At 46.6% G+C, this 17772-nt stretch overlaps 1 protein-coding gene across 5 annotated transcripts in view; it reads left to right on the top strand.

Moving 5' to 3' along the window:
• The window catches only part of LOC118402550 (nuclear receptor coactivator 2-like), a 79905-nt gene that overhangs the window by 46960 nt on the left and 15173 nt on the right, over positions 1-17772 (top strand). For all 5 annotated transcript variants that reach the window (XM_052477000.1, XM_052476998.1, XM_052476999.1 and 2 more), the window contains exons 3-14: positions 1735-1907; positions 4362-4465; positions 7758-7935; positions 8244-8441; positions 9255-9356; positions 10288-10428; positions 10590-10737; positions 11681-12980; positions 14989-15208; positions 15526-15729; positions 15896-16078; positions 16342-16456. In XM_052477000.1, coding sequence (XP_052332960.1) covers positions 1735-1907; positions 4362-4465; positions 7758-7935; positions 8244-8441; positions 9255-9356; positions 10288-10428; positions 10590-10737; positions 11681-12980; positions 14989-15208; positions 15526-15729; positions 15896-16078; positions 16342-16456 — 3066 coding nt within the window. The remainder of the gene's footprint in view (positions 1-1734; positions 1908-4361; positions 4466-7757; positions 7936-8243; positions 8442-9254; positions 9357-10287; positions 10429-10589; positions 10738-11680; positions 12981-14988; positions 15209-15525; positions 15730-15895; positions 16079-16341; positions 16457-17772) is intronic.

Here is a 17772-nt window from a genome sequence, read left to right as displayed (position 1 = left end):
AGGATTGACATAGGCTAGTGATTTTGCTGTTCGTTACTCTTCTTGTTGGCTGAGGATAAGTAAATGTGGGTAGTTCTTAGGCGGCACGGCGCGGTGGTTTCAAGTTTGGGGAAGAATTTTCACAATAAAAATACACCTTTATTATAAAGCATTCCATGCATCCTCACATTTGCAGACCTAATGTGATGATTAGATTGGACAGTCATAATGTAGGCTGTTAATCAAACTCAATCAATGTATGCACTGTTTAGTGCAGTGGCTTAGAGAGCCTACATTTTCTTTGCACAGGAAAATGTCCTTTGCATGAAATGTATTTATAAAAATCTACTAAGCTTTATACAACTGCAGCCCAAAAATGACAGGGTAGCCTACTCTGCTGACACTGACAAATAAATAAAAATAACATCGTCTGATCCATATAATCAGCCTCTGAAAAGTGGAGACTCAAATACAGTACGAAGTCCATCTAACCTGGAGGAGGAAATTATTTTCTAAAACGGGGCACTGGCCCAATGTATGGCCAATGTTCTCCACTGGCCCAATGTATGGCCAATGTTCTCCACTGGCCCAATGTATGGCCAATGTTCTCCACTGGCCCAATGTATGGCCAATGTTCTCCACTGGCCCAATGTATGGCCAATGTTCTCCACTGGCCCAATGTATGGCCAATGTTCTCCACTGGCCCAATGTATGGCCAATGTTCTCCACTGGCCCAATGTATGGCCAATGTTCTCCACTGGCCCAAATAGATGGTTACTTTTCACTCAATTAAGAATTTTGGTAACTAGACAGGTGATTATTTTCATTACATTACTAACCATTTGTATCCCTACTTTATTATATTGCCATATACCTTGCTGGTTCTCTCTGCTTTTCATTGAAAGTCGCAACTCAACAATCATCTATTTGGTATTTGCCTCACACTCTGCCCAAATTGCTAGCCCTTCCGACTGTAGACTGAGTTTAAAAACAAGAAGCTAATGATCCTCTGTGGACAAATCATGCTTTCTGGTGCAGTAACCTATTTTGCATGATTTTATTAATGAATTTATAGACCGGGGTAAGCTAATTACGCTATATCATTTTGGCAATTTTTATTCAATTTACTTTAGGGAAAGCTTAGCTTCCCCAAGCCTTATGGATGTGCCACCTATATTCTACTATCGTCAAATTGCTCATTGGAATTCTGTAAGCATGACGCTCGCCTTTGCATCCGAGTTGCATGTTCAGTTAAGATGAATTGTCCTGAACTAAATGTGATTTCTGAGAACCGTGAGTGGACGCCTTAATCAGGTTATGCAACCAATGCCTATGGGTCTGGTAAATCTCTGAAATGTCCGGTTTATTCAAATGCTTCCGGTCAAATGTCCAGCGCCACATTTTCCTAAAGGAAACCCTGTTACAGATCACTCTCAGATGAACTGCTCTAGAAGGTCATCCAGCAGTCAGGTCATACACTGGTCATATGGTCTGTGTTTCAAATAGCACCCTATATAGTGCACTACTTTTGGCCAGAGCCTGTCCATTCATACACTGGTCAAGCAATTGCAGAATACAGTGACGTTTTTGTTGGGGGGTGGGCCGTCGGCTAATCTTAAGGACGTGTATTGGCTATCTATGTAGCTTGCTGAAGCTTTGATCGAAAGACGCCACATGTATTCCTGTGAAAGCGTTTTTCCTAATCCGTGTGCCCTCCCTGCCTCGTCATCTTACCTGTACCTCTTGTCTCCACAGCCCCAAGCGGAGCACGGAAAAACCGAACCGGGAGCATGAAAACAAATACATTGAAGAACTGGCTGAGTTGATCTTTGCAAACATCAACGACATTGACAACTTCAATGTCAAGCCGGACAAATGTGCAATCTTGAAAGAAACTGTGAAGCAGATTCGTCAAATAAAAGAGCAGGGTAAGGTTTTATTTTCTGCTACTGAGTGACTTGCCCTTCATTGTAAGCACACACATTCCTATATGATACAATGACCCACGTTCTTTATAGCACTGTCCTTTACTGTATTTTCTGTGTGTGTGTGTGTATTTTAGTTAACTGAGAGATGCGTTGTGGGTTCCTGATGACTCAGTGAGATGTGTGTCTGTGCTTGGAAGGCGTCTGGGGGAGAGATGTGCTGAAAGGGCAGGGTGTGTGTGTGTGTGTGTGTGTGTGTGTGTGTGTGTGTGTGTGTGTGTGTGTGTGTGTGTGTGTGTGTGTGTGTGTGTGTGTGTGTGTGTGTGTGTGTGTGTGTGTGTGTGTGTGTGCCTACCTACTTTTTTGCTGCCTGGAAGGGCAGACGGCAGCAGATCAGACACACACACAACGGCAGTGAGTCAGTCAGATGAGATGCTCTTCATGATGAAGAAGACAAAGAAGAAGCCTGCTGTTTGTGATTCACTGACTGGATTATGTAATAATGCGCAATGTGATGCAAGAATCCAAGGGAACCGGTCTGAATTGGTGTGAGCGCCTGTGGCAGAGAGAGGGCGAGAGCTCTAGGCTGCATCTCAAACTGAGCCCTATCTCCTACTTTTGACCGGAACCCTATGTATGGAATCGGGTGCCTTTTTTTTTAGGACGCACCCCCTACTGTATAATGTGAAAAAGCCTCCTACTGTTCCAGCTTTTGATAACATGTTAGTATGAGAGTTAGCTTACTGTATTATACAGTGTGTTGTCATTGTCTGCCGTTTGTGCAGCTGCAGTGCACACAGCAGCGTGCAGTGCTGTGACGATTCTCAATATTGATTGATTTGTCATTCTACATTGTAAGATATTGATTTTGAGCGTTTAAGCTAGCGCGCAGCTTCCCACCATTATGCCGGTCACACAATTGCACTGAATTTTCTTAGCGCCATTTGTACAGAATGTATTTATTTGTGGTTGAATGCAGGTTATACTTAATGGCGGTACTACTGTAAAATATTGGCCAGTTCAGTCTCAAACAGCAGTTAAGGGCTGCATGCCAGATGGCACCCTATTCCCTATATAGTTAACTTATTTTGACCAGAGTTGTATGGGCCCTGCAAGAGCTGTATGGGCCCTGGTCAAAGGTAGTGCACTATGTAGGGAATCGGGTGTTATTTGGACCAAAGCCAGAGGCAAGAACAATCCCAGGTATGGTAGCTACAGCCGTACATGTGTTATGTAGCACAGACTGGGAGCCAGTGCTCCATCTCCTTTGAGTTGGTGTCTGAAAATGTGCGTTGTGTGTTTAGTGATTGAATGGAGAGTAATGTTAAGCTCTCTGCCCAGGCCCACTGTAATGGGTTCTCACTCCACCTTTATTACTAGATCCAACATGGATCCTAATTTTTTTAGTTAATTACAACTAAGTTGACAGCAATGTTTTGGTGTATAGGCCCAGTGTGAACAGAGGGTAGTTGGTGTACATGATGTACACGCCCAATGGGGGTAGTTGTACTGGCTCAGTTTACAGGGACATGAATGTCAGCTATGTGCCCTGATGAGGCAGACGGGACAGACAACAAACAGCTTGACTCTGTAGTAGCACCAACACATGAAGAGAGTGGGATAGACTCTGTAGGAGAGGATGACTGGGAGGGGCCTAGTGAGGCATTAAGACCACACCCAATCACTCATTGATGCACACTGGCATTTAAGTCAACCACTGTCAACATTATGCCCAGGTGAATCAACAGTACTATGGGAAATGATGTTGCTAATGGTAATCAGTTGGCCTAGACAAAATCATATGAACACCTGTTGTAGTGATTCTCAAGGACCCTCAGAGCACTTCAAATGATTGTATCTGATAAACAAATCATCAGCCACACATTACCAATTGTAATTGGTCTTATTGTTTTCTTAAAGAAATTCCCCTCCCAGATGTGTTGTTTTGGACAGAATTTAGTCCATTTAGAATGACACCGGTTGTTGTCTTTTTGTTCCTCCCATCTCAGGATTTTTAAAAAATGATTGTATGTTTAAGTAGTAAGATAAGTCATGTTTTGCAACACAACATTCCCTCTGCAATGGCAATGCTGCTGCTGATGACATGATTACATGTTAAGTTGTGAAACATGTCTAACAACCTCTGTCTCTGTCTCTCTCTGTGTGTCTGTCTCTCTCTGTTTCTCTCTCTGTTTCTCTCTCTGTTTCTCTCTCTGTTTCTCTCTCTGTTTCTCTCTCTCTCTCTCTCTCTCTCTCTCTCTCTCTCTCTCTCTCTGTTTCTCTCTCTCTCTCTCTCTCTGTCTCTCTCTCTCTCTCTCTCTCTCTCTCTCTCTCTCTCTCTCTCTGCATCTCTCTCTCTCTCTCTCTGCATCTCTCTCTCTCTCTCTGCATCTCTCTCTGCATCTCTCTCTCTCTCTCTCTGCGTGTCTCTCTCTCTCTCTGCGTGTCTCTGTGCAGAGAAAACAACTACTGCCAATGCAGAGGATGTTCAGAAAGCAGACGTCTCGTCAACGGGCCAAAGCGTTATTGACAAAGATGCTCTTGGACCAATGATGCTCGAGGTGGGTGGGAGCAACACACTATTGACAACAATCACAAGTCACATGATTAGCAGGGCTTGTGAAATCAACACTGATTAGATTATGAACACATTTAAAATATATAGGGGTATACAGTGCAATCGGAAAGTATTCAAGACCCCTTCACTCTTTCACATTTTGTTACGTTACAACCTAATTGAAAAAGCTATTACTTTACATTGTGTTTGCGCATTAATCTTCACACACTACCCCATAATGACAAAGTCCAGGCTCTGGCTGGGCCACTCAAGGACATTGAGACTTGTCCCGAAGCCACTCCTGTGTTGTCCTGGCTGTGCTTAGGGTCGTTGTCCTGTTGGAAGGTGAACCTTCACCCCTGTCTGAGAACCTGCTCCAGAGGGCTTAGGACTTCATCAAGGATCTCTCTGTACTTTGCTCTGTTCATCTTTCCCTCAATCCTGACTAGTCTCCCAGTCCCTGCCACTAAAAAACATCCCCACAACATGATGCTGCCACCACCATGCCTCACCGTAGGGATGGTGCCAGGTTTCCTCCAGATGTGATGCTTGGCATTCTGGCAAATAATTTAATATTGGTTTCATCAGACCAGATAATATTGTTTCTCATGGTCTGAGAGTCTTTAGGTGCCTTTTGGCAAACTTCAAGCTGGCTGTCATGTGCCTTTTTACTGAAGTTTGGCTTCCATCTGGCAACTCTACAATAAAGGCCTGTTTGGTGGAGTGCTGCATAGATGGTTGTCCTTCTGGAAGGTTCTCCCAGCTCCACAGAAGAACTCTGGAGCTCTGTCGGAGTGACCATCGGGTTCTTGTTCACCTCCCTGACCAAGTCCTTTCTCCCCTGATTGCTCAGTTCGGCCTGGTGGCCAGCTCTTGGAAGGGTCTTGGTGGTTCCAAACTCTTTCCATTTAAGAATGATGGAGGCCACTGTGTTCTTGGGTACCTTTTGCTCTGACATGCACTGTCAAGTATTGGACCTTATATAGACAGGTGTGTGCCTTTCCAAATCTTGTCCAATCAATGGAATTTACCACAGGTGGACTCCAATCAAGTTGTAGAAACATCTCAAGGATGATCAATGGAAACAGGATGCATCTGAGCTCAATTTCGAGTCTCCTAGCAAAGGGTCTGAATACTTATGTAAATAAGGTATTTCTGTTTCTGTTTTTATATACATTTGCTAAAAAATAAACTTTTCGCCTTGTCATTATGTGGTTTTCTGTGTAGATGGACGAGGATTTTTTATTTATTTAATCCATGTTAGAATAAGGCTGTAATGTAACAATAAGGCTGTAACAAAATGTTGAAAAAGTGAAGGGGTCTGAATACTTAACGAATGCACTGTATAACTCCCCCTGCGTATGGTTGTAGCCAACTCCCCTGCATGTTTATTAATGCACAATAGAACAAAAAGTGAATCTGCACACTGGTGTATAATGATCCCAAACTGGGGTTTCTTGAGGTCAAGTTGTTCACCAACGCACTAGCCTGGTTCTTGTTTGACGTCAGACAGAGGGGTCCCTCTATCTATGTGGCGAGAAAGTGGGCATCAGGGAGTGGCTGCCAGTGTTGTTCTCCAGATCTGTGTAATCTGTCGTGTCAGTGGGTATTTATACTCCCTCTGGTCCCTATGTCACTGCATTCAGACACAGGAGACTCTAAATATAACCACTGCGGCCGGTTGTCCGCACTGTTTGAAGTGGTGCAGGCTGGGAGCAGGGACAATTCACAGCCGGTCAGCTGGCGTGGTGGAGGAGAGTTCAGTGCTGAGCCAACAGAAAGGCAATGCTTGTGTCCCAAATGGCATCTTATTCCCTTTTTATAGGATATCACATTTGACCAGGGGCCATAGGGCTCTGGTCAAAGTAGTGCAGTAAATAGGGAATAGGGTGCCATTTAGGAGGATACACACTTTCACTAGCCAGGGGAGGGTTACTCATCAGTCCTGACGGTAACCAACCACGGGCCATGAAGCAAACTCGGAGAAGCCTCTCTGGAGCTGCCAAGAGACCAGGCGATTTACCCGAAATCGTAGCTTTTAACAGAGTTTCTCTGTCTATTTATGACACACAGAATATCTGCAGTAGCGCCATGGCTGAAGCAAGTTGATAGTGGAAGAGTATTCCTCTTTTTTTAATCGTGTTCAGTTTAATGCATAGTTTGTTACCCTGGTTTTCATTATAGTTTAATGGTGTAGTACAGTATACACAACCACACTAATATGACAGTGAATAGTTGCCAGGCAGGAAGGAGATATTACAGCCTTGTGTGTACAGTTTTGAGCTCAGGGGATGAGGTTAATGGCCTGGCTGTCTCGTGTGTAGAGCCACACACTCTGGCTGGGCCTCATAACATGTCGTGATGAGACTTCCTCTTCTCCAAGCTATTTAGCTCACTGAGGATGATGAGGGAATCTGGGTATCTAGACGAAGAATTGCGAAAGTTAATCTCATGTTGCGGCGCAATACTCTCGGTTGAGTCAGTTCGCAGTGCAGTAATGCATGGTTATGTTCCAACCGTCTCTTATTGCTACAGAGCACTGTCATGGTTTAATGATACGACCCAGGCTACATCCCAAATGGCACCCTATTCCCTTTATCATGCACTGCTTTTGAGCAGAGTTCCGATGGGCACTGTTCTAAAGTAGTGCACTGTAAAGGGAACAGGGTTCCATTTGGAACAGATGCTCTTGTCACGTGTTCTTAGCCAGCCCAATGTTTTCCCTCTTTTTACGTACAACTATTTTCTGCTAAAGTTTAGATCTCGGAGGTCTGAATCTGACTTGGTGTGTTAGCGTGTGCTGCCATAATTGACTATAATTTAGTGTGCCACTTAACTCCTTATGCTCTTTTCTTCGTAATGGCTGTATCGTAGAAATAAGAGGTTGGTTGTTGTAAATGGTTTGTTTGCTTCCATGATTGCTCACCATTTTGTCATTTTCTGTCCTCACTGTAATGACTCTTAAGAACCTTTTGATGAATGACTCGGTAATAACACTTGACTCTCCTCTTGGCCAATTGGAACCCAGGCCCTGGATCAAGACCATGTCTGCATCCCAAATGGCACCCTATTCCCTATTTAGTGCACTACTATCCAGGGCCTACAGGTCTCCCATAGGACTCGATAGAAGTGCACAATATAGGGAATTAAGTACCATTTGGGACAAAATGGATAACAACCTTGAATATACCGAAGGTCACTGATTCTTTTCTCCCGTCTTGTTTCCTCCGTCTGAAGTTTTTGTCAGTAACCTGGTTATAACCCTCTGCCTTTACTCCTGGTGTCTTCCTCCACAGGCCCTGGACGGGTTCTTCTTTGTGGTGAACATGGAGGGGAACATTGTGTTTGTGTCCGAGAACGTGACCCAGTACCTGCTGTATAACCAGGAGGAGCTGATGAACACCAGCGTCTACAGCGTCCTGCACGTAGGCGACCACGCGGAGTTCATCAAGAACCTGCTGCCCAAGTCCCTGGGTGAGTTACGCTGCAGCTACTATATCTACCCATCCCTGTTTAATGTGCTTTCACAACCATCCACAGAGAGAGGAAGGTTGTCAATGGCAGGGAACATTGGTAGCGGTAGTTTTTAAAAAGTCTTAAAGGGATTGCTCACCCAAGTATTAACGTTTGGGTGAATTATCCCTTTTAAGGAGATTTTCGCACGGCCGTTAATGATTTTCAGTCAGCAGTGAATGAGTCAATCTGAACTGGAAAGGGCTTTGAGTGACAATGGGGACAGTAAGTTGATCGTTTTGACCTTTGACCCCCTGACCCCCCCCCAGTGAACAGCAGGGCACCGCGGTCCAGTGAGAACCCCAACAGGAATAGCCACACGTTTAACTGCCGCATGTTGGTCAACCCCCACGGGCCCGAGGAGGGGGGCGTGCAGGAGCCCAAGGACCAGGAGGTGCAGCAGAAATACGAGACCATGCAGTGTTTCGCCGTGTCCGAGCCAAAGTCCATCAAAGAGGAGGGAGAAGGTACATGAATGTCTGTCTTCCAATAAGGGGTTAATGCTGAACTCTTGGAATGAGGTCTTCTCTCAGTTAATTTCACAAAATCTTCCAACATGGAACATGGAATGTTTCTGTCAGATGTTCCCTTGCACTTCAATAGAACTTCACTCTTAACAAGTTTTTCTAATATTGGAGGTATTTCCAAAGATCATCTGGGCTTAGGCTTGGACATAAATCACAAACCTGGGTCACATTCATTTGTGCCAAACGTTTTGCAACCAAAAACAAGCGTTCCTTATTGGCTATTCGTGTCGTCCCTTCCCTATTTGGCCTGTTTGTTTACGTTCGTTCCTAGTAAATATGACCTTGTGTGGTCGGGTGTCTTCCCCTCTCCTCAGTTCGTCTCCATCTCTCCAGTGTCCTGTCCTCCTTTTAAGATTCCTGTCATCCTTCAGACACATCCTCAGAGAGGACCCTGGGACGTCTAATTAGTGGCTGCCACTTTCTCCATTCCCCCAGAGCTCCCAGGGAAATATATTTCTCATGTCTAATTTTAGTACCGCCATCCATATGCTGCCACTTCCCAGATATTCAGTCACATTTTTCTCTTGACATTGAAACCACACCAGAGCTGCAAATGCAATGGAGACGCGTCACTAATGAAAACCTGTTGATGGGGACTGAGGACGGTAGCTAGGAAATTTGAGGCAGGGTGTGAACTGAACATCGACCTGTTGTTTCACCCACCACCTCCAAGCAAGACGAGACCATGTCGAACTTGAGCGCCAATGTAAAGCGTTTAATATTTCTTTTTTTTCTTTCCTCCTCCTCGTCTAGATTTCCAGTCTTGTCTGATCTGTGTGGCACGAAGGGTGCCAGTCAAAGAGAGGCCCATGCTCCCGACATATGAGAGCTTTACCACCAGGCAGGATCTCCAAGGTATGGTACAGCTACAGGACAGGACTACTACAGTGTTCATATGTATTACTCTCATCGACCCTTGATGTCAAATCAAATCAAAGTTTATTTGTCACGTGCGCCGAATACAACAACCTTACAGTGAAATGCTTACTTACAGGCTCTAACCAATGGTGCGAAAAAAAGAAAGAAAAGGTGTGTGTGTGTGTGTGTGTGTGTGTGTGTGTGTGTGTGTGTGTGTGTAAAGAAATAAAACGACAGTAAAAAGACATTGGAAAAAGAGTAGCAAGGCTTTATACAGACACTGGTTAGTCAGGCTGATTGAGGTGGTATGTACATTTAGGTATCGTTAAAGTGACTATGCATATAAGATAAACAGAGAGTATCAGCAGCGTAAAGAGTGGTTGGGGTGGGGGGGCACACAATGCAGATAGTCCGAGCTTTCCTAGTTGTCTTCTGCGGGTCCGGACGAGGCATCCGGCTCTTCGGCCTCTGTGTCGCTTCCTTTTGCGAATAATTGGGATGTCTGCCCTGTGGGGTGTTTGGAGAATATCGTGTGAGTCCTGCTTGTTGTTGTTGAAGAAATCTTAGTCTAATCCGAGGTGAGTGATCGCTGTCCTGATATCCAGAAGCTCTTTTCTTCCGTAAGATACGGTTGCAGAAACATAACATCATTTACAAATATCGCAAAAAAACAACACATAATAGCACAATTGGTTAGGAGACTGTTAAACGGAGGCCATCTCCTCCGGTGCCATGGGTTAGGTCTCAAAAAGAGGCTTCATCATTCTCATTCAATGTTGTATGTTTGAAATGTACATTGCTTGCTGTTTGGGGTTTGGGCCAGGTAACTGGAAAGCACTTTGTGATAACTGCTGATGTAAAAAGTGCTTTCTAAAGTTGTTTGATCGACTGAAGCTTGGCAAACTAACTGTCAGCATTGTAATCGTAGGTAAGATCACATCGCTGGACACCAGTCTGTTGAGAACCTCCATGAAGCCAGGCTGGGAGGACCTGGTCAGGAGATGCATTCAGAGATTCCACCTGCAGAACGACGGGGAGATGTCCTTTGCAAAAAAGCATCAGCAAGAAGGTACAATGCATAGAAATCCTAGAATATACAAGAGTATTATTTGTTCTATAAATTATATTCTGAGTTGCAATGTTTCACTGGATCTGGAGGAGTCCTCCAAAATTGAAAGCACGTGTCAGTAAATCTCTTTCATGTTTCATATTCTCTCTTTCTCTCTCCAGTCCTGAGACAGGGCCATGCGTTCAGCCCTCTGTATCGCTTCTCTCTCTCCGACGGTACCATCGTGTCAGCGCAGACCAAGAGCAAGCTAGCGCGCTCCCCTGCCACCAATGAACCACAGCTCTACATGTCCCTCCACATCCTCCAGAGGTACACACCCTCCCGACCCCCTCCTCTCTCTAGTTAAATCCCCATTCAGAGCCACTGTTTGGACCACAGCAGTCGTAGACATGGATCCTGGCCCGTTCTACTGACTAATTCTATAGGTGCAGCCACTCCATGGAGGCTCAGTTCATCTCTTGCCATAGATAATATGCTGTGCCCCACCTCTTAAACAGTCAGGGGCTGTGCCCCAAATGGCTCCCTATTCTGGATCCCTATTCTTGTATAGGGGCTACTTTTGACGAGAGCCAAATGGAATGCACTACAAAGTAGTGCACGATAAAGGGAATAGGGTGCTATTTCAGAAGCAAACCCCAGTGTTTCACCCGTTTTAACGTGCGGTCCCCGGGGCAGAGCTCGACAAGAACAGGAAACAACAGGACTGTTGTTGAGAATGAGTGGATCAACTGCAAACGTAGCTTTTTCTTGGTGTATTCTCTAACTCATAATGTAGCTTCAGTGACGTGCACAGTGAGTCCTTTGTGTTTTTAACTGTGCCTGGAGCTGCTAAAGCTTTTTCGGTACATGCCGCATTAGAGCTGTCGTTTATAGACCAGACTGGTGTTTGAGTTTGCTCTGTTGAGTACACAGTGTCTCATAGGACTGAACTTTAGTTATCTCCAACATGTTTTATCATCAGTATCCATCATAGAAGAAGTACTGTCTGAAGGGGAAAAGTTGATAACGGTTGTCATTCCATTAACGAATGCCATTTTTTTAATGCTACTCTAGTTCAGCCGGAATGACACATCAGCTTCCTTTAGTATGGCTGCGTCCCGAATGGCACCCTATTCCCTTTATAGGGCACTACTTTTGACCATGGCTCTGGTCAAAAATAGTGCACTATTAAGGGAATAGGGTGCCATTTGAGACAGCCTATATATTTTTTTTATGCCTTAAAGCTGTGTCTGTGTGTTTGGCCCTCTTCCAGGGAGCAGACGATCTGTGGGATGAACCCGGACATGTCTGGGCAGGGACAGGGGATGGGGAAGCAGCCAATGAACACCATGTCCTCGCTGACCCCTCCCAGTGTGGTTGGGCCGTCCTCTGGGCTAGGGGTCCAGGGCCAGGACACAATGGTCAGCAGCAATACCAACATGGCCACCATGGGGGGCCTGCAGGGTGGACGTTACGGATGCCATGGGACTATGAACCGCATCCCCACTCCTCAGGGTGGCAGTAACTATGCACTCAAGATTGGGATGAACAGCCCGTCGCAGGGAAGCCCCAGTGTGACCTCTCAGGGGGGTCAGGGTGGTGGTGGTGGTACCATGCTATCTCCACGCCACCGCCAGAGCCCCAGTGTGGCAGGTAGCCCCCGGGTTCCTCCCCCAGGACCCTTCTCCCCGACGGGCAGCCTTCACTCTCCGCCAGGGGGGTGTAACAGCACAGGGGTGGGGAACAGCTACACTGGTAACAGCTCCCTCAACGCACTTCAGGCCCTCAGCGAATGCCACAGGGTCTCCCAGGCGCAGTCCTCAGGGTCACCTGACAGAAAGCCAAGCAACCTGCTGCAGATGCAGAGTCCCCCTGGTAGTGGTGGAGCCAGCAGCAGGAACAACTCCAGGCAGCTTGCCAACCGCAGCAGCACGTCTGAGAGAGAGATGGAGATGTTTGGAGTGTACGGAGAGCAGTCCCAGCCAGACGGGGAGGAGAGGGAGGACGGGGAGCAAAGGGAGTCGAAAGACGGCACCCCCGAGCCCTTCATAGGAGGAGGGCCGGGAGGAGAGCTGACTGACGCCCAGAACAGGCTCCTCAACAGCAAGGGCCACACCAAGCTCCTGCAGTTGCTCACCAACAAGTCAGAGCACATGGAACCCTGCTCGCCCCACGGGGGAGGTGACCCCAACTGTAAGGACCATGGGTTGGGGCCGGGGGGCCACAACAACCACTCCTCCTCGCTGAAGGAGAAACACAAGATCCTCCACAGACTCCTCCAGAACAGCACGTCCCCGGTGGAGCTGGCCAAGCTGACGGCTGAGGCCACGGGGAAGGACCTGGGTCAGGACCAAGGAGGACCAGACAGCATGGCTGCCAGCGTGGCTGAGATGGCCACCAAGCAGGAGCCCATCAGCCCCAAGAAGAAGGACAACGCACTGCTGCGCTACTTGCTGGACAAAGACGACAACACCATGCAGGAGAAAGGCATCAAGATGGAGCCAGGGACAGAGATGAAGCTGGCCAACGTGAAGACGGAGAAGCATGACCCGGGATACAACATGGCAGATCAGGTCAGTACAGCAGCAATGTGTATGGTCATGATACACTGGCTACGCCCTATTCCCTCTATTGGCCCTGGTCATTCCCTCTATTGGTCCTGGTCATTCCCTCTATTGGTCCTGGTCATTCCCTCTATTGGTCCTGGTCATTCCCTCTATTGGCCCTGGTCATTCCCTCTATTGGCCCTGGTCATTCCCTCTATTGGTCCTGGTCATTCCCCTATTGGCCCTGGTCATTCCCTCTATTGGCCCTGGTCATTCCCTCTATTGGCCCTGGTCATTCCCTCTATTGGCCCTGGTCATTCCCCTATTGGCCCTGGTCATTCCCCTATTGGCCCTGGTCATTCCCTCTATTGGCCCTGGTCATTCCCTCTATTGGCCCTGGTCATTCCCCCTATTGGCCCTGGTCATTCCCCCTATTGGCCCTGGTCATTCCCCCTATTGGCCCTGGTCATTCCCTCTATTGGCCCTGGTCATTCCCTCTATTGGCCCTGGTCATTCCCTCTATTGGTCCTGGTGCGCTATATAGGGAAAAGGGTGCTATTTAAGACACAACCACTGATAAGTCTGTGAAGTAAGCCATACAATGCAGCCTCCTGGGGGTTGTCCTGGATTTCTTGTACTTTATTACATAGTACCTAGTGAGTTTCTAACTCGGGAATCTGTTGCTCTGCCAGACATTTAATATGCTATGAGGATTTGTTTGTTGTTGAGAGATCTCTTAGCCGTTGCCAAAGCCAAGTTGATCTCCTTGTGAAATCCAAGGACCGGTCCTGAGAACTAGCTGGCTAGTGAGTGAGGCACACAGGCTGGCCCGGCGTCTGTCTTCAATTGACTCTGGCAGAGTGTGGGGGCTCTGAAATACAACATATTGCCAGGGGTAGTGGAGGGAGAATCCAGTAGTGTTTAGTGCTGGCTGGCTGTTTGGCACGCATTGGTGGCCTGCTCCTCTGGCTCGTCCTGGTCTAAACATCACCCGGAAGGCACAGGTGACTACAGACCGCTTAGCAGCCAGTGTTTATACTGCCAGCTCTCTGTGCTTCCTGTAGGGTGTGTGTGAAGAGGATGATCAGGTTGTCGTCAGTGTGTTCAGGGGTCACGAGATAGATGGAGCGGGGGCTAGCAGGCACACCGTGGGAAGAGGAAGTAAGAACTAAAAGCCTTTAATTAGATGTAAGCCGTCTGGCTTACACGTCTCCCCTACAGGGACTATAGACATTCAGTTCAGAGGAGAATATTGGGCATAACAATCTGATATTTTTTATTAAGGGTCATTTCTACAAATGCAATCTGTCAACACAATAGCGTTTAGCATAGCGACAACCTGTTAGCTGGGGTCCCTACAGCAGTGTTTTCTAGCTCTGGTCCTCTAGTACCTCAACACATTTTCATTATAGCCCTGGACAAGCACCCCTGATTCAACTAATCATCAAGCCCTCAATGAGTTGAGGTGAGGTGTGTTTGTCTGTGGCTGCAACTAAAAGTTGTACTGTTTGAGGTACTGGAGGACCAGGGTTGGGAAACACTGGCCTACAGGGAGGCATCACTGTCTGTGTTAGCCAACAGCCAACTCTCTCTGCAGAGTGGAGCGGAGTGGCCTTACATCATACATGACCTCATTAGTGCAGTCTGCTATTTATATCTTCCCCTCTATTCACCGGCCTGCCTGTATGAAAGGGCCTGCGCAGGAAAGATTCCATTCCCATCTATAGGCCTCCCTCCCTTCACTGAAACACAGAGCTCATTCTCAGTGATGCATACAGTAAGTAGGTTAGGCTAGCTATGCACAGGCTTTCTTGGTTAGGAAGGGATCTGGAAAAAAAATGTAAACCTCTTTTAATGAGTGTTCAGACAGTTTATTCCTGTTCTAGAAAAATATATACCATTTATGTTCCATAATATCTATATATATTATTTATGTACATAGTGATCAGACACGGTCTCCCACATCTAATGTGTACATTCTAATGTGTACATATAACTGGTATGTATTTGTCTGTGTGCACGGATATGCATGCAGTCTAGTGAGCTGGAAGACATCTTGGATGATCTGCAGTGTAGCCAGCAGCAGCAGCTCTTCTCAGGCCAGCACCACCAGCAGCAGTCCAGACCCGTGTCTCTGCCCGCCAACGTAGACAAGCAGTCCATTATCAACGACATCCTGCAGATGACCGAGAACAACAGCAGTCCCACGGGCACCAACACCCAGCAGAAGGCCTTCCCAGGCATGGGCCCAGGACGTGAGTTAACCACACCTCTGCTCTTATCTGTCCCAGGTTACGTCCCAAATGGCACCTTATTACCTATGGGTCCTGGTCAAGTAGTGCGCTCACTGTATAGAGAATAGGGTGCCGTTTGGGAAGTAACCCCAGAAGCCCTTAACCACAGATCTGAGATCAGCTTACCCTCCCCAAATATATCACAAAGAATGTATGACCCTGTGTCAGCGGTTTGTCAGGGGCGACCTCTACCTACTTTGTCTTACGTTTGATATGGGGAAAAATGGTTTATAGTTTAGTGAGATGATTGTGTAACTTTTTCTCTCTTGTGCTCCCAGACTTCAATGGTCCCAGGATGGGCCAGCCAGGACGAGTGCCCCCTGTCCGCAGTATGTCCCTGGATCAGTCCAACATGTCTGCCAATGGTTCTCCCCGGCCCTTCCCTCTTCCCAGGAACAGCAGCCCCTACTCTGTCATGCAGCAGCAAGCCATGATGGGAAACCACGGGATGCTGCAGAGCCAGGCTAACATGGGCAACGCAGGCGAGTTGTCTTGTCTTCTATACCACTTCATGTTATTATTGGATCAGTCTCAAATGGCTCCCTATTCCCTATATAGTGCACTACTTTTGATTAGGGTCCATTTACAGTGTTTCGAAGTGATCCTTGCTCAGCTTACAGTCTGTCCTCTCCTGTCTCCCTGTCCTAGGCATGCCCCGTGCTGGCATGCAGCAGGGTTGGGGTCCTCAGGGGCCAATGGGCCAGGCTCTGCAGCAGAGAATGGGGCCTGATGGTCGCATGGTGCCCAATGTCTCTGCTGGAGTCCCCATGAGGCCCAGCAACCAGCAGCCTGGACCCAGACAGATGGTCTCCATGCATATGACGGGAAATGGTGAGTGCTGCTGCCGTCCCTGTTTCTCCACACACACCTTGCCCCCGTTTCGCCTAACACACACACCTTGCCCCCGTTTCGCCTAACACACACACACACACACACACACACACACACACACACACACACACACACACACACACCTTGCCCCCGTTTCGCCTAACACACACACACACACCTTGCCTCTGTTTCCATCTAGAGCCCTATGAAGGCTATATTTGACCTTATTCTAAATCTTTTCAAAATGTCTGTTGAACAATCAGAGCTGGAGATGGCTGGTCCTCCCTACCCAGGGCAGCAGGCACCGCCCAATCAGACTGCCCCGTGGCCTGACCGCATGATATCTGTAGACCGTGGACTTTATGACAACCAGAACAGGTAACTAGCTACACACAGTGCAGACAAGGGTTGAATATTTCCCCTGTTATTTTACAGATGTTCCATCCTGAGAATATATCACTTTTCTTTTGGCTAACCCGGTATTTCCCGCCAAAACCGTAAGTGTCATTCAAGTGCATTATAAGGCATATATATATAGGCCTATGTCTGGATTTGATCTAAAAGTCTAACCTGATGAGCCATACATTAAATAAACGTTTGATCCCTACATTAAAGAAATGTAATGAGCCCAAGCCCAAATGATTGTGCTGTTATTCAATACATATATGATATAGGCTACTGCACATTGCACACGACAGAAAAACATCAAAACCCATAATGTAGCTAGCTATATGCTCTCTTGGGTAAATAAATGAAACTAGCTTCATTAGGCTAATCTCGTTGAGTGTGAACTGGATACTGTATAGTATTACATGGACTGGAATTCCGCACATCGTTAAAACCTTGATACAGCAGAAGAGAACATGTGGTTCTGGTGCAGCACACGCGGCGTACAAAGTTATAGGCTAGCCAATTTGATTTTAATATTGAAATATAATAGGGCCTATTTGTAATAATTAGTTGTCTGATGCATATATACCTTTCATAATATTTCCCCTCATTTTATTAGCCTGCCTACCTCTTTCTCTCTCTATTGTTGCTTCATTCCTTCCTCGCTTTCAACAGTTAAATGAAATGTTTAGTTGTCCTCGTCTTCATCATTCTCCTGACGCCAAAGGCTTTCACTTCTCTTCACGAAGATTGAATGGTTATGGGTCTGAATAAATAACTGCTATATCCTACCGCTCACGCTTCTATCAAACAACAGTTCTATTGGCTGCTGTATTTAACATTCAGCAAACAAGGGCTTGCGTCCCTCTTCGAGTCGTCTATTGGTAAAAATGTCCAGTATGCTATTCTAGTCTAGCTTTTCCTACATGGGACTCGAGCTCAGGAGCATTATTTTAAGGAAAGAGGCCAGCAGAACACAGGTGCATCCGTATTTTGCGCAAGAGACGGAGACGCTTATTATGCATAACCCATCATTCATTAGCTAAATATGAGGCTAAGACTCCATTGAATTCATTACCTGAAAGATTTAGGCCAGACCATCAATATATGGCCTATCGATCTTGAACAGGTTGATCTATTTTGGATGCAATTCGACTGGCATTGATTGCGAGAGAGAGAGAGAAAGCTATTCGAGTGATAGGCTGTTTAAAAACTCTGCAGCTGCAATAAAATATATATATATAAACTGTCTTTACAATAATAAAAAAATAAGGTGACCCCCGAAAGCCAGGTGGAGACGTGTA

This window comes from Oncorhynchus keta, chromosome 23 (genome assembly GCF_023373465.1).
Source record: "Oncorhynchus keta strain PuntledgeMale-10-30-2019 chromosome 23, Oket_V2, whole genome shotgun sequence".
Taxonomy (NCBI): domain Eukaryota; kingdom Metazoa; phylum Chordata; class Actinopteri; order Salmoniformes; family Salmonidae; genus Oncorhynchus; species Oncorhynchus keta.
The sequence above is the reverse complement of the archived record's forward strand: the minus strand, read 5'-3'. Positions and strand labels throughout refer to the sequence as shown.